At 38.9% G+C, this 24,800-nt stretch overlaps 1 protein-coding gene across 3 annotated transcripts in view; it reads left to right on the plus strand.

Moving 5' to 3' along the window:
- Positions 1-23,309, plus strand: part of FBXO25 (F-box protein 25) — a 107,918-nt gene extending 84,609 nt beyond the window's left edge. Inside the window, exons 8-10 of one of the 3 annotated variants that reach the window (XM_075556406.1) lie at positions 4,458-4,640; positions 10,430-10,573; positions 22,313-23,309. In XM_075556406.1, coding sequence (XP_075412521.1) covers positions 4,458-4,640; positions 10,430-10,573; positions 22,313-22,402 — 417 coding nt within the window. In that variant the 3' untranslated portion in view covers positions 22,403-23,309. The remainder of the gene's footprint in view (positions 1-4,457; positions 4,641-10,429; positions 10,574-22,312) is intronic. The other 2 variants (XM_075556407.1, XM_075556408.1) reach the window with 2 other exon arrangements.
- The last annotated feature ends 1,491 nt before the right edge of the window (positions 23,310-24,800 follow it).

Below are 24,800 nucleotides of genomic sequence, written 5' to 3' on the forward strand. Positions count from 1 at the left end.
ATCATGCCTACTCAGATATTATCTGAGACCTTCGAATAAGTTTTCTAATACATGGCATTTGGGTAAATTTAAAGCCTTTTCAGTTAAATATCTGAACGCTCATCTTGAGTCCTCCCTGGTTGATATTCAAAACAGAAAGAAATGGAAGGTAGTACCTCTGTATATGGCAAGTGTTTACTTATTTTTTTTCTTTTTACTGAGTTTGATATTTCTAAACCCAATGTCCTGCTTCTAATTTTGACTTACATTATCATTCAGCAGAATGAGGGAGAGATTTTTTTACCTTACTCTGAAGGTCGATACTAAAGAGATCTTTACAGTATCAGATAATTATGCTCCATTATGTAGATACTCAGGTAAGTCAGGAAGAACCCTGGTGCTGCAGTGATTAATTCACTCAGCTGCTCACCAGTGTGTTGGCAGTTCAGTGCTATCAGCAGCTCCACAGGGTACCCATGTGTCAATCTATTTCCATAAAGATTAGCAAGCTTGAAAACTTTGCAGGGCAGGTCTTGACGGTCACATGGGTTCACATGACGCTATGTCAGTGGGTTTGGCTTGGTTTTTATTTAGACTAAATAAGTCAAATTGTCTGCTTAATATAATAAATTTTGATCATATATCCCACTAGCAAATGGTGAGCTGCTGCCTGATGTTTATTTTTATTCATAATCAACCTTAAGGTGATACCATCAGTCAGAGAGTAAGCAATTGCCAGAAGCTTCCATGGGTCATTGATAGTCAAAGTTCAAGACTATTTCCTGAAATTAAAATCAACTCAGCGTCATAGAATATAGTTGGCAGTTTTTCTCAATGATTTAACATTCTTTTTTGTTTTCTCTCTTCTAAATTCTGATAGCCAGAAAAAACAAAAGCAACAAAAATGTATATCCCTTCAAGAGTTCATATGAAGATAAAACTGTTTTCATATTCATAGATGTGTTATACAGAGAAATGGAAATCATTAATATTTGGATGGAATAGCTTCAACTATCTAAAAGCAAGAGAGAAAAAACAAGTGTTAACTGTTTACACAGTTTCAATTGATATAGTTATGGAGAAGCTTTATGACAATAAATAGTATTTAGCTTGTCAGTGAAGTAATCTGAGCTAAAAATGCTTGGTCACTCCAGATATCTTATCTAACAAAACTTTTGTTTGCTACTTCACTTTTGATTGGCAAGATATGGTTCAAATAAGAATATTGGCGTTTCTACTATGTTTGCATTTATAGTCATAGTAGGACTGAAAATCTGGATCCTATCAGAACCAGATGTCAAATTCCTGTCCAAGCATCTATAATTCCTTAGTACATCCCCGATTTTTTTCTACCACTTTATGCTGCATTAAGCTTTCTGATTTGTGCAGCAGAATTTTTATGAACTCTTGTCTGCTGCTTAGAAATTTCTCCCATTAAGAAGAAGAATGAGTCACCTGTTCAGAATAAGGCTTTATTCTTATAATAGAGTTAAGACTATTAGATGGAGATAAATTTGCATGCATATTATCTTTTATGTGTATTTTCTAGCCATATGCTAGACAATAAAGATGAAATTGCTGGCTAAATCTTGAATAAAACATGCTTAGACTAGTCAATAGTGAACATCCATTCATCTCTCTGTTCATTCAGAGGATGTATGCTGTATGCCTCGGGCCCTGTGCTTGATGCCACATGATGCTCTTGGGATTGTGGAGCAAAGCCACTGAGAGCTCATTGCTGACCTAAGAGTAATTCAGTGGTAGAAACAGCTATAAATAACTGTAAGGAAATGAGAAGGAAATTGACATCCCATTTTAGACTTTAAAAGGCCATGAGAGCACTGGTGTATCCTACATAAACTACGACATTGTGTCCAAAATGTTAGATTCTTTCATCAATTGTCAGCAGATTTCATGACCCTGCTGGATGGTTAACAGCATGCACCATGCACTTGGAGAAAGTAGGTGTACAATTAGAAATCATCCTTCAGTATTTGTCCATCCTGTTTGTTCTCCTGTGTGGATGCAGAATAACTGGATGCACAGCAATGTGAATGTTCAAAGTGCTGAGAATGTATTTTCATAGTGGGAAAGGCTGCAATAGGTAAGCTCTGAGATGAATGGCAACTGTTTACCTCCCTGTTTATTCACCTTCCACTGCCACATCTATGTTTTAGGTCTGTACTTATAGAGAACAAATAGTCTCTAGGACTAAACTCAAGGAATCAATTCACTCCAGCCAAATACACAAATGATCACTGAATGCAGTGCTACTAGAAGTGTGGTGACTGTCAGCTGCCTTTGAGGCCAGTAAGCATAAATACCCATATACAATGGAAGGAATCGCTGCCTGGTCCTACCCAGAATCACAAGTGTTATGCTTGAGTCCATGGTTACAGGAAATGCCCCACCCCTTTGTTAGTTTATCATACCTTCGTGTGGGTGGTGTGGTGGCTTTCATGTAGCCATAATGCTTGAAGCTCTGCTACCCAGTATTTGAAAGACAGTAGATTCACCCCCGGTGGACAGGTTTCAGCTGAGCTTGTAGTCTAAGAATAGAGTGGGGAAAAGGGATAGTAGGCTTTCCATGTTTGAGGAATTTGCCACTGAAAATCTAACAAATATCAGTGATACTGGGTTAGAGTACACAAAATCAAGACAGATTTCACTGCCCTTATAGCTAAAAGAGTATATAGATGATTTGAGGACCCCTCTCCCCACCAAAGGAACACTGAACCAATATGAGAAGCGTATGGATGTGTAGATAGCTGTTAAGTAACTGGAGTGTCTGGTCACTAGAAGCGGAGCTGGGATCAAGTAAACTCATCAAACACCCACTCTCTATTAAATCACGTAAATACTCCAGTCTATTAGTAAGAGGTTCTTATAATGAGAATTAAATCATGCAGTTTTGGAGAACTCCATTGAGGACTGAAAAGTTCAAAATGGATTTGAACCAAACTAGATCCAGTGCTGCTCTAGATCAGTCTTCAGAGGAGAGTTATTTTTAAATTAATTTTGCCTCCAAGTAGGGAGCTAATGTTTATCTCTCAAACCATATTACAAGTATGATGGCTATTATTTCCTGGTACAACACAGCCAGATTTTAATTTTCCTCCAGAATAATATGTGGTTTTCCGTGTGTGTGTGTATGTGTGTGTGTGTCACTTTCATCAGCCTTCTGAGGGATAAATACATCACTTTCACTCTCAGGCTTATGTCAGGGGTGATATGGCTTTTAACCAGTGGTTCTCAAGCTTTATAATGCCACGACCCTTTAATCTTTAATACAGTTCCTCATACTGTGGTGACCCCCACAGCCATAAACTTATTTTCATTGCTACTTCGTAACTGTAATTTTGTTTCTGTTATGAATCAGGCGATCCCTGTGAAGGGTCCTTCGACCCACAGGGGGTTGCGATATGCAGGTTGAGAACCGCTGCTTTTAACTCTGATGAAATCATGGGAACGACCAACTAGAAGACCCTTTGAAGATAATGTAGTCTACCTTCCCTAGTACGTTGCAATCACTATGATCGATTAATGCGAAGATGCGGCACAAGACCATCCCAATAGTGACCAAAGCGTGCAACCCAAGCTCAAGTCTCCTAACACATAATTTCATCTTCTTTCTACTGGACCATACAACCACATAAAAATGCCATCCTTGTTGTGCTTGTGAAGCGTTAGATGCATTTATTTAGTAAATCTATGGTCTTAGAAACTACTCTGTTCTAGGCATTTTTGAAAAGTGTAAATGTAATATTTTTCTCCCAAGGTACAAAATACATCAAGTTCATGTAGTTTATAGATTTCCAAATTTATTTGTCTCGTACCCCTGTTTCAGCAAAAAAAAAAATTACTCCTCTCCCCCCTGGCAATTAAAAACTTTTGTTTCATAATCTAGGATAAAGTATTTAGCTTTTTCAGGGCCCTAGGATCAGTCCAGCAGCCCCCGGTGGCAGTCTCCCAGACTGTGGGTAATACCGATAGCATGGCATGGTAGAAGCCATCCAGCAGGAGGATCAAACAAAGATCTGTGTTCTGTTTCTGGTTTCTCTTTTCTCTGTCCTTGTTGCTTAGGGAAAGTCATTATATCTGCTTGTATGTTCATTTCTTTCATTGTAAAATAGATAAAACCTCTGTTCTGCCTACTTTGCAGTAGCCACAAGGATAATGATGAGATCATACATACAAGCACTGCATATTTTGGGCTGTTAACTGCCAGGTCAGCAGTTCAAACCCACCAGGTGTTCTAAGGGAAAAAGATGAGCTTTTCTACTCCCATAAAGATTGACAGTCTAGTAACCCCACCGGGGCAATTCTGCCCTGCCATATCAGGTCACAGTGAGTCAGAGTTGAATTGATGGCAGTGAGTTTGGTTTTTTGGTATTCTAACCTGGAAATTAAATTTCTATATTACTAATGCTTCTATTTGTTGTGCTCTCAATGAAATGATACCATTATTTTCTTTTCAGCAAGTGAACAATGGCCTTACGCTTAGTGATCTTCCTTTACACATGCTGAACAACATATTATACAGATTCTCAGATGGATGGGACATCATAACGCTAGGTCAGGTGACTCCAACTTTGTACATGCTCAGTGAAGACAGACAGTTGTGGAAGAAACTTTGTCAGTACCATTTTGCTGAAAAGCAGGTAAGATGTCATGGCAGGGATGTTTTCCTGCAGATTCTATGAGTTTAGTAGATATCTCTTCCAAATCCCCAAGTACAGGAATATACAGGGATATTGTCCCATGCACTCACTTTACCTGTTATTTCAGGTACATTTTAAAGACTAATCACGATTAATTAAAGTTGCTTACAATACTTCTTTTATAGAGATTAAGGTTTACTTTTCATATGTAAGAACTGTGGGCTAAAAGTAGCTCCAAATCAACCAACAAAAGCTTAAATATTTTATTTCTTTTCAAAGTAACTATATATCATAATCACTGGACTGTTTTCTTCTTCCATAATCTGATTAATCAAATCCTAGTTCTGACTTTTATCAAGCTATGTATCTTTTCAAGCTATCTTGAAAACATATACGCACTCTCTGAAACTTTGTTTCCTATTATCAGTTTGATAACACACCATTCTTCAATTTACAAAGAATAATCAACCTTTGTAGATTTCCTGGTGCTTTCAAGGACCAGTTATGGGGACCAGCACAAAGCATATGTGTATATACAAGGTGGTACTCCCCCAAAAACAGAATTTCACTGGGCAGAGCGAAGCTTCATAGTATGTACTTCTTCTGCTAGGCAAGTATTGAAAAACACACTCTGAGTTAGTACACCCTATGGCATCACCTGGGAAGGTTCTCTGTGGTCACAGTGAATGGTTTCCTAAAAGCAGTTTTGTTAGAACCTGTTTGTTGTGATGGCTGATTTAAGAGAGCAATGGGAGACCGTGAAAATTGGTTTCCTGCTTGGGAAAAATGCCACAGAAACTGTTGTGATGTTGAACACGGCTTACAAGGACAGCGCTATGGGAAAAACTCAAGTGTACAAGTGGTTTTCTCGTTTCAATAAAAGTGAAATCTTGATTGATGACAAACCTTCTTCTGGACTTTAGTCAACTTCCTGAACAGACAAAAATACATTTGATATTCATTGCACCAAGTCAGACTGTTAATCGAGCTTTTTATTTAAAGTTTCGGAAAAGATTGCATAACAGTGTGTGACCAAAAAAGGCCTGCTTTGTGGCAGACGGGACTGGTTTTGCCACCACAACAATGCAACTCCTCACACAACCATCTCCTTGCACCAGTTTTTGGCAAAAAACAACATCCCTCTCTTGCTCCCCACACCTTGCTCACCTGATCGCACTCCATATGACTTCTTTTTGTTTCCATGAATGCAGAGGGACATGAAAAGACAACGATTTAACAATGTAGAAGAGGTGATGATAAAAACGAGGGAGGTGCTATCAGCCATCCAAAGAGAGGGGTTTGAAAAATGTTTCGAAGCATAGAATTGCAGATTTGACAAACATATTGAGTGCATTGGAAAGTACTTTAAAAGTGATACGGTTGTTTTGTACAACAATTTAAATACATAGCTTTCTGGGGGAGGGGATCTGGGTTTTTTTAAGGGGGGCAGTAGCCCCCTTGCACACTCTCTAAGGGTCTACTCCCATGCAGTTCGTTTATTATTATTCAAATTTAAATCTTATTACAAACGTTTATAAATTCCTACAGAAATCATTTTCATTTATTGTACTCATATTTAGTAAGTGCCTGCTTTTAGCTGAAGGCAGAATTAAAGGTAAGGAAAGGAGATATAGCTAGGGACAGGCAGTGTGCTCTTTACTTTCTAGAGATCACTGTTAGAAAGGGTATTCAGAAATAGGAAGTACAGAATTATGTAAACATTTTATAGGTGAGTGGAGGAAAAACAATTTTAAGGCACCAGGTACAATATTGAAAGATTCTATAGACAAAATACCGAATGAGGCAGGACACATCAAAAGATATAGAAGGAATACCAAGCAAAATGAACCGCTGGTTGACATTTAACCATTTCAAGGGGTATCTTATAATCAAGTTGGATTTAGAAGAGAGCTTGACACTCAAGAATGCTACAAAGATGTTTACTTGTGTTTTATGGACCACTCAAAGGCATTCCAACTATGTGCATCACAACAAATTATGGGTAACAGTGAGAATATAAGAACTTTAGAATACTTCATTGATGGAACCTACAATGGAACAGGAGGCAGTCCTTCGAACAGAACTAGAGGATACTTCAGGATTTAAACTCATAAAGGTGTGTGTCAGTGGTATCCGTACACCATACTTAGTCAATCTATAAACTGAGCAAATAACCAGAGAAACTGGACTATATGAGGAAGAATGGGGCATCAGGATTGGAGGAAGACTTATTAACCACCTCCAATACTCAGGTGACATAGCCTTGCTTGCTGAAAACCAGAAGGACGTGAAGCACTTGCTAATGAAGAGCAAGGGCAGCAGTCTTCTGTATGGATTACGAATCATTGCAAAGAAAACCGAATCCTCAGTTACCAACATAACAACATATAATGTCATGATAGAGAAGGGGTTGAAGATGTGGAGGTTTTCCTTTCGCTTGGATCCACAGTCAGTGCAATGGGAGCAGCAGTCAAGCAATCAGTCTGTTTACTGGGTTGGACAACTCTTCACAAAACCTCTTCAAAGTGTTTAAGAGCGAGTGTAATACTTTGAAGACTAAGGTGAGCCAGATTCAAGCCACGGTATTCTCATTTGCCTCATATGCATGTGAAAGTTGGACATTGACTATAAGGAAGATCAAAGAAGAATTAGTACACTTGACAAAGAATATTGAAAGTATAATGGATTGCCAGACAAAGAAACTCTTTCATGGAAGAAGTATGGCCAAGATGCGCTATTGAAATGAGGGTGTGCTTTGAACATGTGCTCATGCTTTGTAAAGTAGAAGGGCAGTGAAAAAGAAGACTGTCAAGGAAATGGACTGACACAGTGGCAGCAACAGGGGCTTCATCTAACAGTGTGAGGACAGCACAGGACTGGCCCGTGTTTCATTGTTGCACACAGGGTCACTATGCGTCAGGAACAACTAACAGCCAGCACCTGAAAACAGTAACAGGAAACACTGGAAGGGATGGTCTGCTTTGAGAGTAAGGTGATGAGTTACAGTTTTAGACAGGCTTGAATATGATACCTTATAAATAGTCAAATGAAAAAGTTAAGTAGGTTGCTGGATTGTCTGACAAAAACTCTTAAGTTGGAGATCAACATTGAAACTGATAACAGGTAAGGGGGATTTGTTGCCATGGACATGGATTTGCTTGTGTAGGGAGAAAGAACAGGTTGAGATGAGAAGAGGACTTAAGCAGCGCCTGGAAGAACTCCAGCATTAAAGGCCTAAAGGAACAGAAGCTACAAAAGATTAAAGTGAAAATGTATTAGAGAATTAGGAGGGAAGAAACAGGCTTTGGAAATCCTACAGAAGCCAAGGAAAAGCATTTGAAGATGGAGAAATTTCAGGTGCTACTGAGAGATTAATTAAGCTGAAGACTTAATGTCTAATAAAGGTTATTGGCCTTAGCAAAATCTAGTTTAGATGGCCTTGTTAAGAAGGAGCAAAGAAACTCAGAAATTAATTTGAGCAGGAAAGAAATGAGATTGAATCCTAGAAGCTAGCTTAGGACATAGAGGTAGATTCAATTATTTGAATGGGAGCATTCAAAGCCTAGGAAATAGTGAATGGGACAAGAGGGTGGATGAATGTGCATTTGGGATGGAGAAGAGAAAGATGATTTCTGTTCAGACAACTTACCCTGGAACTTCCTTCCCTCCCATTAAGACACTGATCCTGAACAGAGGTCAGGGAATGCCATTAGAATCCTGTCTGTATTGGGATAACCCATCGCTCACTTTTTGTCTCCTGTTTATAATCCTTTCATCTCCATCACTATATGCAGGATAAAACTGAATATAGGTTTGTAAAAGAAATTGTCAGGCATGTCTTTTATAAACCTATATTGAGAATGCCCAGCAGTTTCTTTTATAAACCTATTTTCTAAAGATAGTCTAAATATATCTCTTGGCCATTTGTAAAATCGTTACATTTCATTAACTGAACCACTGTAAAGAAGATAAATGTTTGGCACCAATATTTAATGCCATACCAGACTAGTAAGTTACAACAAGCAATTAGCACCTATAGGTGCATCTTAGTTACACATACTACCTTGACTGAATTCTAACAACAAAGCATTTAAGAAAAAAAAGAAAATCCTTTCCTTCAGGGCTCAGGAACTAGCAATAAAACCCTGGTAGGGCGGGGAGGGGAGCAGCAGGCAAACAACCATATTAGAATAACTTGGAAAACTGCATAGATTAGGGTGCACCTTTCAACTGAAATTTTAAATCAAGTATAAAAGTTGGACCAATACAAATAATCTAAAATTATATTGGAAGAAAAGTGGACTACATACTCTTGGCTGTACTATAATATCTTGTTGTTGATGTTATATTTGATTTTCTTTCAAATCACAGTTGCCTAGGAAAAGTAATGTGAGGGCTGAAACACTCTCCTTACAGCTGAATGCGAATGAATGTCAGCTTAGTGCAGAATTCATGAGAAGTAAATAAGATCAAAATGGTCGTTTTTAGTTTCCAGCAATTAATTTTAACAGTTATTGGAAGATAAATTAATAGTCTGTAGTTAATTTATTTCTCAAGGTTTAACTAGAAGCAATTTCTTCAGGGACACTAATAATTTCAAAACAAAGTATGCTCAAAGTCATCATTGAATAATGTATATTTTATCCAACTTATTTTTTTCTGTTGTAAAATAGGCTCATTGCAACAATAAAAAGTCATAGAGTAAGTACAATGTTAAATGGAAAAAACACTGAAAGAGCACCCACTATGGCTAGTGACTGTCAATAGTGCATGTCATTCCTAGCTTTTAGATATAACATGCCTATGAAATGTGTCTCTCTCCACCTGTTTCTTTTTTTCTAATTGAGGTCATTACTTTATGTTTTACTATAACTTTATTCATAGACCACACGATTCATTCAATGAAAGCAGATGGCTCGGCGGCGCCTCGCTGTACTCACAGAGCTGTATTACTATGACCATAATCAGTTTTATAACGATGCTTCGTTGCACAAAAGCAGCCATCACCCCTCCTACCCACTCATTGTCTACTCAACTGTTTGTTTACACAGGTTTATATATTCTGGAAATTTCACATAAATGAAATTACATAATATATGATCTTTTGTGATTGACTTCTTTCACTTAATGTTATAAAGATCCATTCAGTTGCAACATGTATCAGTACTTCATTACTTTTTATAGCCAAATAATTTTCCTTATGGAACATACCATGTTTTGTTTATACTACTCATGATATAATTGACATTTGTTTTATTTGAAGACTAGTGCTGTGGCCATTTATGTGGATGTATGTTTGTGTGGATATATGTTTTCATTTCTCTGTAGTGGAGTTGCTGGGTCAGATGGCAAATCTGTGTTTAAATTTTTTAACAACTGTCAGACATGTGCTTATTGATCATTTGTACCATTTTTGGAGAAATTTCTAATGAAATCCCTTGCCCAATTTTTAAGTGTTTCTAAAATTATTATTACTGAGTTTTAAGTTCTGTGTCATTGATAGAAGTCCCTTATCAGATAAATGATTTGTGTGATGTCTTTTTAACTTAGTAATATAAATTGGTATATTCACATAAGAATATTTAAGCATCTAAACAGCTGCTTGTTAAGCTATTGTACAGAAGTGCGACAATTTGACTATTCTCTTACTTACTTAGAACAAGTAAGTTGTTCAGGTTCAAATAACTAAATGTTTCATGCCCCTTATTGAAAACTAATTTGTCACTTAATCCTATGCTTAGAAAATCATCTTATGTGCTGATTCTGAACAGAACTTTGTTTCTGTCTAGTTTTGTAGACATTTGATCCTTTCAGAAAAGGGTCATGTCGAATGGAAGCTGATGTATTTTGCACTTCAGAAATATTACCCAACGAAAGAACAGTATGGGGACACGTTACATTTTTGTCGGCACTGCAGCATTCTCTTTTGGAAGGTAATCATTTCAAATATATTCATGGAATTTGGTGTAATCAATTCCTTACCTAGATTTTATGTATAGAAGTAAAGTAAACTAGAAAAAATTGTGTGATAAGGAGTTTCATGAAATATATTTCACGAATATAAGGATGGGAAGTAGGTGTTTTTAAAGGAAAATTTACAATTGTGTTTACTCTCAGCACTGTTGCAAATAAAAGGTCTTTTTACTTTCCTCCCATGACCTAATTCTGTTTTCATTTTTATAAGTATATAATAGGCATCTCTCACAGAGCAAGTGAGGTGCGGAAGCTTCTTTTTGACTCCATCTCCAGTCGTCAAGTGCTAGGGCAGAAGGCTTGTATTCATTGCAGGTTCTGGAATGTCTCCTCAGTCCTCTCTCTGAAGATGAAGGAATTAAAGATTTTTCTCACTCTCTTTAGTATATCTAAATTAGTTAATTTTTATGTAATTGAAGAATCTAAGAATAAACAGTGTAAACATCCTGAAATCTGAAAAGGTTATTCTTTTAAATGGCTTTCCAATGAGATTTTGTCTGTAAATTCATTCACTTAATGAATCATTCTTTATACTTACTCATGTTATACACAAACATATAAAACTCTGCTTGTCTTTTTGGTTCTAAAATATGCATAATATTGCTCTTAACGAGGTGTCTGATACTGTGTGTCCCAGTAGCAACAGCATTGACTTCATTTCATTTTGAGTTGTTTAAGTCTGCATCACATCATTCACATCACAGCATTTTCTGCCATAAAACACTTCAGAAGACATTGCTTGGAGTAATCTTCATTATTTCTGAGCCTATGTAATAAGGTGTAAAAAAATCAATCAGTCAAAGGAACTTGTTTTAATTCCTGAAAAAGCCAGATATTTTCCCCTTTGCCCCCAAAAATACTCATGCCCAGCTTAGCTGTTGAGAGGAAGTGTAATGTCAAGGAAAGTATGATATTAAAGTCAAGCAAACCTAGATATTTAGCTCTAGCTTAGCATTGGGTGGACGGGTCACAGTGACCAATCTCAGAACCTCGTTGTCAACAGTAGAATCTACCATGGATACCCAGCACATCATCGGTGATCTAAATATGGTACTCACTAGTATTATTCATTTCCTTTAACATTCCAATAATGTTGATTAAGAAACTAAAATGTTCAAACCTATTAAGAAAATCGAAAGGCTTTGGGGAGCTGGGTGAATTTAAAGCATTACTAGGACCCTCTCAGACTTTGAAGAATCTGGTGCTGATTGTGCTCCAGTTCGGTTCTGTATCCAACAGCATGTGCATGTGGAGTGCGCCGGAAAGCAGCTGCCACGGAGCCTCTGCATCTGCTCCCAAGCTGATTTCCCATCTGTTCTGGCTTAACTGTATTGTAGTGGGTTTTCATTTGCTGGTTTTTTTTGTTTTTTTTTTTTAATTTCTACCTGCCTTTATCAGAAATGTCTAATGTGAAAAGGAATTTTATTTTTCTCTCAAAATATAAAGCAGATTCGCTGACATAATTCTACTGAGCTAATCTACACAGCCATAGACTCCCAGTTCTAAGGTTTGGTTCAGTGACCCATGAAAGGGTCCACTGAGATGACTGCTGCCTTCATCCAAGCCAACAGCTTGCACCATCTAAATTGAGTGCCATTGAGAAGGTTTAGAGTAGGAAGCTGCAGTCACCAAGTGGTTATATAAATGTGTGTGTGTTTTCTTCCTCACTCCTACCTATTTTCCCGACTGAATTTCTTGACTTTTTAATTTTCTAAAGGCTCAGTTAAAAACAGTAGAGTCCTAAGGTGAGCTAAGGAAGAAGTTTATAATGCCCAGATAGAAAGAGTCCCAATCAAAAGCCAAGATCAATGATTAGAGATTTCAAGATTTAGGACCTGAAACTAAGACAAAATAGTAACTGACAGATCCAAAATCCAGCAGAGTTGTCTTGTTTGGTGAACTGTTTTCATCGGCTGTCATGAACCAGCCAATCCATAGATTTCGTGCATGTCTAAGACAGAAAATGGCTCTAAGTCAAGCAGCTCGAGTGGTAGCCAACAGTATTGGAGAAGAAGCCAGGAGACCTGATTTCCTAAGACTAGCCAGCCAATTACTGAACTCATCTGTGCCTAGTTTTCTTTATAGTAAGAAGTTTAGATAGGAAGACATCTCAGACCCCTCTTTTGCATTTGTAAAGAGTTCCAGGCCCAGGAAATACGGGTATAATGGGCAGCGAGTATACCCTTTACAGATGCCTAAAATCAGAATGGAAGCTGTATAGCCCAGAGAGCTCCCTGAAACACCCGTAATTGATTCATTTAGGAAACATCTATTGAGCACCTATTTTCTTAGAGGCACCATGCTAAATGTTGAAGAAAGAACTGTAGACATACCAGAATGTACACAAAACCAAAACATCCTCAGCCACGCTGAGAAATATGACAGGGTCAATTGCTGCTGTCCTGTCTTTCCTTATGCCTTTCCGTTCCAAAAGCATCAAAGGACAAGACTGACTCTCTGACTACAGCATACTACCAAAGAGAAGGTGAAAACAATCATTGACAGGTTAAACCCTGCCTTTTTAATTATGTAACAATCTGGTCTGTGCATAGGAACTTACTAGAACCAGCAGCCAAAGTGGTTTGATCGTTTGTATTCTAGCAGTTTGTTCACAAATAATAATAGTGTATGTATCCTGTGTGATCAGCATTTTACACTTAATTCTTTTCTTTGTTTTAAAACTTTTCATTGTGAATTGCATGGGGGTTTATATATCAGATCATTGTTTTTGCAGTCAACAACTTTGACAACTTACTAGACCTCACAGTGATTGGCCCTGTTTCACCCCTCTTCCCTCTCCACCCCTACTCCTCCACCCGCCAAATCCCCACACACTTTTTTTTACCATCTCCTTCTTAGTGTATATTTTCTTATCCTTTACTCAAATTAACGTCTATCTACCCTCGCACCTATTGCTTCTGCTCCCTTCCTGTCTCCTCCCACCCCTGGTAACTCTAGCAATCATTCTCTTTTGGTATGAAAATCTTTTCATGGTTTTAATTTTTAATCCAATGGTCTCTTTCAATATCTGCCCATTCCTGTGTGACTAACTTCACTCAGCACACTGTCCTCCAAATCCATCCATGTCATTAGGTGTTTCATAGTTTCATCGATAGTCTCTAACTATGCTTGGTAGCTACTATATATATGAACCAAAGTTTATTTATCCATTCTTCCACTGATGGGGGCATTTGGGTTATTTCTATCTTCTTGCTCTTATGAATAGTGCTGTGGTGAGCACAAATGTGTGTGTGTGTGTGTGTGTGTGTGTGTACACACTCATGCTGTGTTCTCTGTTTATGTGGGGGACATGCCAAATAGCACTATTGCTGTATTGGGTGGTATTTCTAGTCCCAGTTCTTTGAGGAAGTGCCATGCCACTTTCCATAGGAGTTGTACTATTTTACCCACCCAGCAGCAGCTTCTGAGGGTTCTGCTTTCCCCATACCCCGTCTACTATTTGTTGTTTTCTGCTTTTTTGAACTTTCTTATCAATCCTAGGGCAAAGCAGTGTCTCATCGTTGTTCTGATTTGCATTTCTTGGAAGGTTAGTGATCACAAGCTTTTCTTCATAAATATGGTGGCCACTTGAATGTCTTACTTGATTTATGGGGTTGTTTTTTTTTTCGTGTCCTCTACCCTTTTATAAATTGGATTATTTTAATGTTTTCTTGTCAAAATTTTAAAAATAAGTCCCTTCTCCAAAGTGTCATTACCAAAAATTATTTCCCACTGTGTGGGTTTTCTTCTTACTCATTCGTGAAATCTCTTTATATACATATATATATCTTCTCTTTTAGGAGGCCCCAGTCATTCACTCTGGTATTATGCTATGTGCATATTTTTCATTATTTTGGGTAGTGTATTTATGCCTTGTGAAGGGAGATGTTGGAGAGTATAAGACATGACAAAATAATAATAATTTATAAAATATCAAGGCTTCGTGGAGGTAGGGAGGGAGGGGGAAAGTGAGGAGAGCTGATTCCAGGGGCTCGAGTAGAAAGAAAATGTTTTGAGAATGATAATGGCAACAAATGTGCAAATGTGCTTGGCATAATGAATGGACGTATGGATTGTGATAAGAGTTGTATGAGCCCCTAATAAAGTGATTTAAATAAATAAATAAGAATTAAGGTAGCAGATGGACATTGGACCTCGACTCAAGAACAACCTCAATACAAGAACACTTGGTTCTAACAATCCAGCATTCTATGATGCTCACCTTCCTGACATGATCACTGAAGACAAAATGGGTACATAAGCAAATGTCGTGAAGAGAGCTGAGGGTGCCCAGGTATCAAAAGATGTAGTGTCTGGGGTCTTAAAGGCTCGAAGATAAATAAGCAGTCAGTTAGCTGAGAAACAACAAAGCCCACATGGAAGAAGCACACCAGCCTGTGGGATCATGAGGTTCTGAAGGGATCAGGTATCAGGCATCTAAGACCCAGAACAAAATCATACCCAAGGTAAATGGGGGAGGGTGCATGGATTAGAGACCCAATGCCCATTGTAGACAATTGGACATTCCCTCACACAGGTGTCTAGGGAAGAGATGAGCCAGTCAGAAACACAACTTTCCTCTAAGTCTTTGGTGCTTCCTTCATCCCACTATCATGACCTCAATTCTACCTTACAAATTTGATTAGATCAGAGCAGGCACACTGCTACAGATAAGTGCCCACAACACAGGCAATCCAGGATCCATAAACCCCCCAGGACCAACAGTGAGAGTAGAGATACCAGGAAGATTAGGGGAGGGTGGGGGAAGAAAGCGGGAATTGATCACAAGGATCAACTAGAACATCCTTCCAGGGGGCCCGAATAACAGATTAAGTATGTGAGGGGTGAAGGAGGAGGATGTAAGATATGGAAATAAGTATCTATAATTTATCAAGGGTTTGTGAGGGAGGGCAGGCGGGGGAGGGAGGGGGAAGAAATGAGAGGATATCGAGCTCGAGTGGAAAGAGAATGCTTTGAAAATGATGATGGCGGCATATGTGTAAATGTGCTTGACACACTGGAGGAATGTGTGGCCTGTGATAAGAGATGTAAGAGTCTCCAATAAAAGTTATTTTCAAAAAAGAAAACAGAGTCACTAAGAAAACGTTGGCACTAATGAACAGTTTCGGCAATATGGTGGGATAAATATACAACAATCAATGGGATTCCTGTATATTAACAGTGATCACGCCATACATTTTTATATTTCTTACATTTTAAGTATTGTTTCTGTTTTACAAATGGGGAAAGTGCGGATCAGTGATATTGAACATCTTTCCCAGAAACCCTGTTCTCCCCAAGTTCCATGCCTCCACGGCAAGTCCTTTCTTTTACAAAGTTTCTTTTAAATTATGACATACTCACATACTCAAATACATTTCACCTTTTTTTTACTTAATTTGCTCAAGATATTTACTGTTGTGTCTTTTAAAAAAATCATTTTATTGGGGGCTCATACAGCTCTTACCACAATCCATACATACATCCATTGTGTTGAGCACATTTGTACATATGTTGCCATCATCATTTTCAAAACATTTTCTTTGTACTTGAACCCTTGGTATCCGCTCATTTTCCCCCTCCCCCACACTCCCTTCCTCATGAACCCTTGGTAATTTATTTTAAAAAAATTCATATTCTGCAACGACCTCTGTCTCCCTTCACCCATTTTTCTTTTGTCCATCCCCCTGGGAGGGGATCATCTGTACATCATTGTAATTGGTTCCCCTTTGGCCCCCAATCTTCCTCTTATCTTTCTGGTACTGCTACTCTCATTATTGGTCCTGAGGGGTTTATCTGTCCTGGATTCCTTGTGTTTCCAGCTCTGATCTGTAGCTGTAGTATAAACTGTGTTTCCAGCTCTGATCTGATCTGTAGTGTAAATCCTCTGGTCTAGCCAGATTTGTAAGGTAGAATTGAAATCATGAAAGTGGGGTCAGGGGTAAAGCATTAAAGAACTAGAGGAAAGTTGTATGTTTCATTGGTGCTACACTGCACCCTGACTGGCTTGTCTATTCCTTGTGACCCTTCTGTGAGTGGATGTCAAATTATCTACAGATGGGCTTTGGGTCTCTACTCCACACTCCTCATTTACATTGATAGGATTTTTTGTTCTGGGCCTTTGATGCCTGATACCTGATCCCATCAACACGTCATGGTCACACCTGCTGGTGTGCTTCTTTTATGCAGGCTTTGTTGCTTCTGAGTTAGATGGCCACTTGTTTGCCTTCAAGTCGTTAAAACCCCAGATGCTATTATCTTTCGATAGCTGGGCACCATCAGCTTTCCTCACCACATTTGCTTATGCACCCATTTTGTCTTCAGTGATTGTGTCAGAAAGCTGAGCATCACAGAATGCAAGGTTATTAGAACAAAGTGTTCTTGAATTGAGGGAGTACTTGGGTAGAGGCTCAATGTCTGGCTGCTCCTTTAATACTTAACATATAAATATATGTACATCATTATATATAAATATATTAACATATGTACATGCCTGTATTTAGACCTCTATAAATGCCCTTTGCCTCCTAGTTCTTCCCTTCTATTTCAGTGGTTCTCAACCTTCCTAATGCCATGACCCTTTAATACAGTTCCATGTGTTGTGGTGACCCCCAACCATAAAATTATTTTCGTTGCTAGTTCATCACTGTAATTTTGCTACTGTTATGAATCAGGCTACCCCGTGAAAAATTGGTTGAACCCCCAAAGGGGTCGCAACCCACAGGTTGAGAACCTCTGCTCACTTTCCTCCTTTTTTTTTTTTCCTCTTGTCCCACTAACATGTTCAGCCTTCAGTCGGATTTCAGTAATTCCTCTGGTTACAGTGCTCTTGATCAAGCCTTACCAGGCATCCTACACTCTCCTCTCCATGTATTTTAGTTCACTTGTTGCTCCCTTGTACCCTGGATTTTTTAACACCCACTTCCTTTCTCCCGCCTCCCCCTCTCCCGTGTTCCCCTACCCTGACCCCACCGGAACCATAAGTCCCATTGTTTTCTCTTCTCAATTGTTCATCCCACCTATCTTATCTAGATAGACATGCAGACATTATAGTAAGCACAAAAATAAGGCCGAGCAAGACAAAACAACAAAAGAAAAAAAATCAACAAAAAAATAAAATGCCTGTAAATAGTTCCAGGCTGTTTGTTGACCTAAAAGAGTGTTTTCCAGTCGGGTTTGATGGGCTGCCACTCTCGGGCCTCAAAGTCTATTTTTGGTATTCTCCAGGAACTTCTGCTTTGCTCTCGTACTGCTCTGTTGTACTTTCTTAGCATTTCACCCTGGTGTAGTGGGGTGAGATGGGGAGCAATTCCTGTACTGTGCCTCCCGTGTTGTCCCTCATAGTGCAGTGTGTCTCGTGGTGGGGCTGGCCCTATGGTTCTCTCTGTGCATTGGCTGCTCTAAGCAGGAATATCATCGTGAGTGCTTTGTAGGCCAGGACATGTTCGACTCTCTCCTTTTCTCTTCCTTCGTTCCTGTGTGCTCTGTTCAGACGGCACCCCTCTCCCTGAGTGGTGGCTTCAGTGCTGTCCTCTGAAGTGAATTCTTCTGGTGGGAAGCAGGGGTGTCCACATAGTTCGGATTGGGGCCAGCCCCGTAGACCTCTCTATTGGTTTCCTGCTTCATGCCAGTATGTTGCATCATGTCTTGGCACACTGGGTTTAGGTAACTTCACCCTTAGATATCTGATGCCAGGCTACCTTGTAGTTGCCTTTGATGTCTGCTGTTCTTAGCCCAAGTAGAATTAGTCAAGTCTGCCTGGGTGGGTCCTTGGTCCCCAGTCCCTGCAAGAGGATGGCCGCCTGCTCCTAACAGTCCCCATTGAGAGCTCTGGTGACTGTGCTCTTACTTCCATGTGCTTCTTTGCCTTTCTAGGCAGTCAGTACCATTAAAACTACACAAGTTCTGTCATCATTTTTGTTTATTTTGTTTTATTTTAGTCTGAATTTTATTGTGTAACATTGTAAGATGAGCTCAAGGCATTACCAGCTCCCTTGAGAGCACTTGCACTTCCTGTCATTATACACACATTCCCTGTTACATCTATCTAGCTATTTTGCTTTCCAAAGAGTGGTTTCTACTTCAGCTAATTTGCAAAGCAAGGATGATCGATGCATGTTAGGTTCAAGAATCAAGCAGACATTCTCTAATTCATGTCACCTGTTCCGACATCTCATTCACTACCTGTTAAGTTTTGTGAATGTTTTTAACAAGAGTTTTCCATATAACCAAACTTAATCTGCAAGCAATTACTAAGCATTTTATATGAAGGTTATAATGATGCCTGTTTTAACAATGCACAACACATAATTCTGTTAAGTTTGTGTCATAGTCAAAAGATACAACTAAAACAACAAAAGATGGTGGACTTAGATGAAACAAGAATGACAGAATTTTAAAACTGTTGAAACCAGGTCTTTAGTAAATGGAGATTGTTTATGTAGTCTCTTTTTCATCATGTGTTTGAAATTTTTCATTGTAAAATATTTAAATATATATATTTAAATCTATGCTTACTAAAATTGCATATCTTTTGGTTCTCCTGTGTCAATAACAATAACCAAAAGAATTCAAAATATTTAATTGTCCATTTACTGAGATTTTAAATAAAAATAATATGGAATTTTAAATCAAATAATAAAATAGTATTTGTTTTTAATATATCTTGTTTGTTTGTTTGAAATTAGGTGTGTGAAAAAAGAATTGAACTCTGTCTCACTTGAGCTTTTCCCTGTGGTATAGCATCTGAGACCAGTATTTAAGTGGATGGACTTAAAGCTGTGGCCGTTCTCTCTCTTTTTCAAAATTTAACTTTACTTGTTTTATTTTAATTTTTAAATGTATTTCTATGTATGTTTAAATTTATATTCCCTTTTGTCTGTAGAATAGAATAGATACAAAGAAAAAGGTATTCTGTGTCGATGCACAGCCCCGCTCATCAAGAGAAAGACACCTGCACATGCACCTCCCTTGTAAATGGTCTTTATTTTGTGTATTGTTTTCTGTTGTTCCCACCTAAAGCTCCCTCCTGACCATCTGTAGCTTCTGTCTTCTCTTCCTCCCCAGTCCTGGCTTCTTAGTCGTCTTTAAAGTCATATCTTTTGGTATGAAAACCATTTTTATTTTTAACTTTAGAATAATGATGTCATAAACTATTTACCTTTGTGAGGTTAACGTTGCTGAGCTAATGACCTCGAATTTTGTACATGTCGTGAGGTGTTTGACAGGCTCATCACTGACCTAATCTTTAAAACTGAAGCCAGACATCTAAGATAGATAAGCTCCAAAAAGGGAGGTATTTCTACCAACTTCCAGACAGATGGTACTGTAAGTTTAGAAATCTGGTGAAATTTGGGCATTTCCTACTTATCTAGAGTGGCATGGAGTGTCCCTGAGTGGAACAAATGGTTAAGGACTTGACTTTCAGCTTAAACATTGGTGGCTCAAAGCTATACTAAGTGTTTCGGAAGCCAAGCCTGATGATCAGTGTTTGAAAGATCACAGCCTTAGAAACCCTGTGGAGCAGTGCTGCTCTACACGTGGGGCGGTCATGGGGGTGGCCATGAGTGGGACTCCACTGCCTAGCAACTAACTCACCTACTGGAGCCCTCGGTATTTATAGTATATGGGGAAATAGCAGCATCACATATATACTTTTTAAATGGACAACTTCTAAGATTATGTAATATTGAAATCTCATTAGTTATCGTTTTGAAAATATTATAAGGAAATGGAAATAGTGTTAAGACAATGTCAAGTTGTAAAGTTCTTTGGGGTATTTTATGTTGTCTTACATGCTTGCTCTTAATGTTGTTCTGTATTGCCAAGAGTTACCTGTTGTTTTTAGTTATTTTCATAAGTAATATGCCTCAAACCTAAATATCTCAATACAATCTGACTTTTTCTGAACTTAACTTTTCCTTTTCTGTTTTCTCTTTCCCTTTACTGCATTCCTTCCTGATTCTTTCTTCATGATCTCAAAGGACTACCATCTTGCTTTATTATTCAAGGTACTTGCATGTTTTACCACACATGCTGTGTTTGAAACTAAAACCAATGAACGGTGCTACCTCTCCTGTATATGATCCTTGACATCACATGGGATGCCAGTGAAATTTAGCACTGATTTAAGTTCTGCACCTCAGAATTGTCATCTAAATTATACAGCGTCTGCTTGTGTGCAGAGCTTAATGGAAAACTCAAACCAGCAGAGGGAAACTGCAACTCTCTGGATTATTTGTTTCAACAAGTACCGGAGTATTTTCAACACGTACCGGCGTATTTTCAACAAGTACCGGAGTATTTTCAACAAGTACCGGAGTATTTTCAACAAGTACCGGAGTATAGGCCGATGCTTGAGTAATACGGCACAGCCATATAGGCAAAGTGTGGGCTTGTTCATTTGTCATTCACATTAGACACCATCAGACAGGAATTTAGGATTGCTAAGACTGCCATTGAGGAACCACTTTCACATAGAAACCCTTATACTCACTTAATGGAGCCTCTCTTACTCAAAGCCACCTACAGCATGGAGTCGAGCTGGCCCTTTTGTCCGCTGTACAGAAGCAGACCGCACATCTTTCTCTTGTGGAGGATCTGGTCGGTTAGCAATCCAGGGCTTAACCAGGATTCTTATGAGGTAGAATCAGCTCACTAGCAATGGATTAAAATAACCCCTGAAGGAGCCCTCGTCTCACAGTGATTAAGCACTTGCCTCCTAACAGAGAGGAGAAGACATTGGCTGTTCCACCCCACGGACTTCGCTATGCGAGGAGAGACCTGGTGATCTGCTGCCGGGAAGACGTCAGCCTAGCAAATCCGAGAGTCTCATTAGATCAGCATGAGTCCAAATCCACTGACTGCACACAACAACGAAGCAACCGTGCAGTTGCTAAATTCCCTCGAGTACCAGTCTTCTTTAAGCTTCTTGTTCTCAAAAGGCTAAGTTAATTTTAATCCACAAAATATTTAAACTTTCCTGATGTCCTTTTTCTTACTAAATGAAGTTAAGACTCGTTAGTAGAGCGAGGGCTTCTAGCTCCCTTGGTATGTTAGAGAACATTTTTCAGGGCTGCTAGGCTGGCCTCCCTCCCATCTCACAGAAGGTGCGTGTGGGCAGAAGCTCAGGCTTTCTTTCCACCACACTCTGAGCTGGGACTTCCACCTTTTAGCTGGTGAACCTTGCCAAGGCCTGGTGTGCGTTCTTGCACCACTTGTAGGATAGAGGCAGGGTACGACCAAGCGTTATACATGGGATGAATGGTGACTAGAGGGAAATGTCTACAACATTATAAAACAGGAATTAGGAAAGAATGGAACACATAGTTGGGGGAAAATGTAACAAGTATTTTCTAGTGGAAAGAAATAATTGCCAGGGGATTGTGTGTCAGAAAAATATCCAGTGGTGTTATACATTTATTTTGCCGTTTGCAGGTTCTAAGCAGTCGTGTTCCTTGAAACTTAGGGAGTTGTATTGCTTTCAAGAATCTATTTTCTGAGGTCACACTTGCTTAGAAAACCTTCTGTTGATAAAACTATTGATAATATTATTGGTTTAGAATCCTGATCAAGCTTTTGGTGACTACCTTCTCAAGTTGAGGTTCATTGTCCATTCAAACAAATAGCTGATAACTTGCTGACAGTGGTGGTGCCTGATCCATCAGTGTAACCTTGTCCCTGTCCTCTGTCCACTGCAGGACTCAGGACACCCCTGCACTGCCACGGACCCAGACAGCTGTTTCCTGCCCGTGTCTCCTCAGCATTTCATTGACCTCTTCAAATTTTAATGCAGCCCCAACACTCTGTCCTCATTGCCATCTCTGTTAAAGGCTGTACATTGTGCTTATTTATGCGATAGCTGATTGTACTCTGTCCTCATTGCCATCTCTGTTAAAGGCTGTACATTGTGCTTATTTATGCGATAGCTGATTGTAAATGTCCTTTGTGTTTAAAAGTAATAACTGGATGGCAGGCCTGCGTGTTAAAGAATATGAAAAATCATCCCTCATTAATTATAGGGTAGGAATGTAATGTTGTATATTTTTATCTTAAATGGGATCATGAAATCCAATCAAAATAATTGTTACTTCCTTTGTGGTGTTTCTTCTAAGCATATTAAAGTTTTCAATTTAGCATATTTATAAATATGCTTCAGAAAAGATTTTGAAATTTCAGAATCACAGCCTGTGCTGAACTGACACTAATGGCCAAGAATATTCTTCTTAATTATCAAACTGTAATTTCCCAATTTTATAATAATTTGGGGGTGGGAGGACAAAACAACTGATCCTTGTAAATCTTACAGAATATTTATTTTTCTTAAAATTTATTTTAACAACTCCGTTGGCTGTGTCTAAATGAGTTCTTTTTGAATGCAACATGAATATAGGGAAGTGTTAGCCATTATCTGTGTTGGTGTTTATCGATTGGGTTGTGAATTGTGCCAAATGTTTTAGCCTCAGAGATGTGAGTGCAATTGCTGTGTTCTAGGTGCTCACCGACACACGCTGACAGGCAGAGACCCCTGCTCTGCAAAGCTGCTGTGTGTGCACAGCTGAGCTGTGCAGAGGGTGGTGGGATCAAATGCAACCACTAAGCATTTGCCAAGACCAAGTCTTGAACAGCCAAATGTATTCTAACTTTCCTTGTATTGAAGCTACTTTTATAATCTAATAAATCATGTTTACATATTAACTTTGGTTTGAATCTTATTGAAAAAATTGTAGTTTGGTGCAATTTATTTAACATTTAATACAATTGTTTTATTTAAAATAATCATGTCCAATTTTTAATGAAGGTTTATAAGAGAATATAGGTGACAACAAAAAACACTGGTGTATCACGTACTCCCTCAATGCAAAGACACCTTGTTCTATTAAATTGGCATTCCATGATGCTCATCTTCCCGACACGATCACTGAAGACAAATGAGTATATAAGCAAATGTGGTGAAGAAAGCTGATGGTGCCCTGCTATCAAAAGATATTGTGTCTGGGGTCTTAAAGGCTTGAACAAGCAGCCATCTAGCTGAGAAGCAACAAAGCCGACATGAAAGAAGCACACTGGCCTGTGTGATCATGAGGTGTCGAAAGGATCAGGCATCAAAGAAAAAATATTGTGAATGAGAGGGAGTGCAGATAGGGAACCCAAAACCCATCTGTAGGCAATTTGACATTCCCTTACAGAAGGATCTTGGGGAGGAGACGAGCCAGATGCAGTGTAGCAATGATGAAGCGTACAATTTTCCTCTAGTTCTTAAGTGCTTCCTCCCCCCACTATCATGATCCCAATTCTACCTTACAAATCTAGCTAGCCCAGAGGATGTACACTGGTACAGATAGGAGCTGGAAGTACAGGGAATCCAGGATAGATGATCCCTACAGGACCAGTGCTGAGAGTGGCAATACAGGAAGGGTGAAGGTAAAGTGGAGTAGAAAGGGGGAACCGATTACAAAGAACTACATATAACCTCTTCCCTGGGGAACGGACAACAGAAAAGTGGGTGAAGGGAGACATTGGACAGTGTAAGACATGACAACATAATTTATAAATTATCAAGGATTCATGAGGGAGGGGGTGGCGGGGAGGGAGTGGGGGAAATGAGCTTATACCAAGGGCTCAAGTAGAAAGAAAATGTTTGGAGAATGATGATGGCAACAAATGTACAAATGTGCTTGACACACTGATGTATGTCATGGGATAAAGAGTTGTACAAGCCCCAGATAAAATGATTTCTTAATTTAAAAAAACCACTGGTATAAAAACTGCATGATCTTGTTCCAGTTTTCCACAAATTTTTGAGGCCCTCTCATATACCATCCCATCCCACCCCCACATGATAGCTAGCATATGTGTGCTGAAAAGATAAGTTGTCCCTCTGCATCTTGGGGTATTGTATTGTTGGATAGGATCATCTTCGAATCGGGTTAGGAAACCCACGCTGAACTTATATGACTGCCTTCTTTAATTATTTTCTTATTTTAAGCACCTTACAATGTGTCATTTTGCATGTTCCTGATTATGGTTCAAAATCATCAAATTGAGTCTTCAGAGACATTCTTCGGAATGACACTGGTGGCCAAGAAGGTGCTTCTCACCTGTCGAATTGCAGTTTTCTTCCAGCTACGCTCTAGATGTCCCTGCCTCCCTGTCTATTGGAGTGAGAAACTTTCTTAAAATCATACT

The sequence above is a fragment of the Tenrec ecaudatus genome, chromosome 8 (genome assembly GCF_050624435.1).
Source record: "Tenrec ecaudatus isolate mTenEca1 chromosome 8, mTenEca1.hap1, whole genome shotgun sequence".
Lineage (NCBI taxonomy): Eukaryota > Metazoa > Chordata > Mammalia > Afrosoricida > Tenrecidae > Tenrec > Tenrec ecaudatus.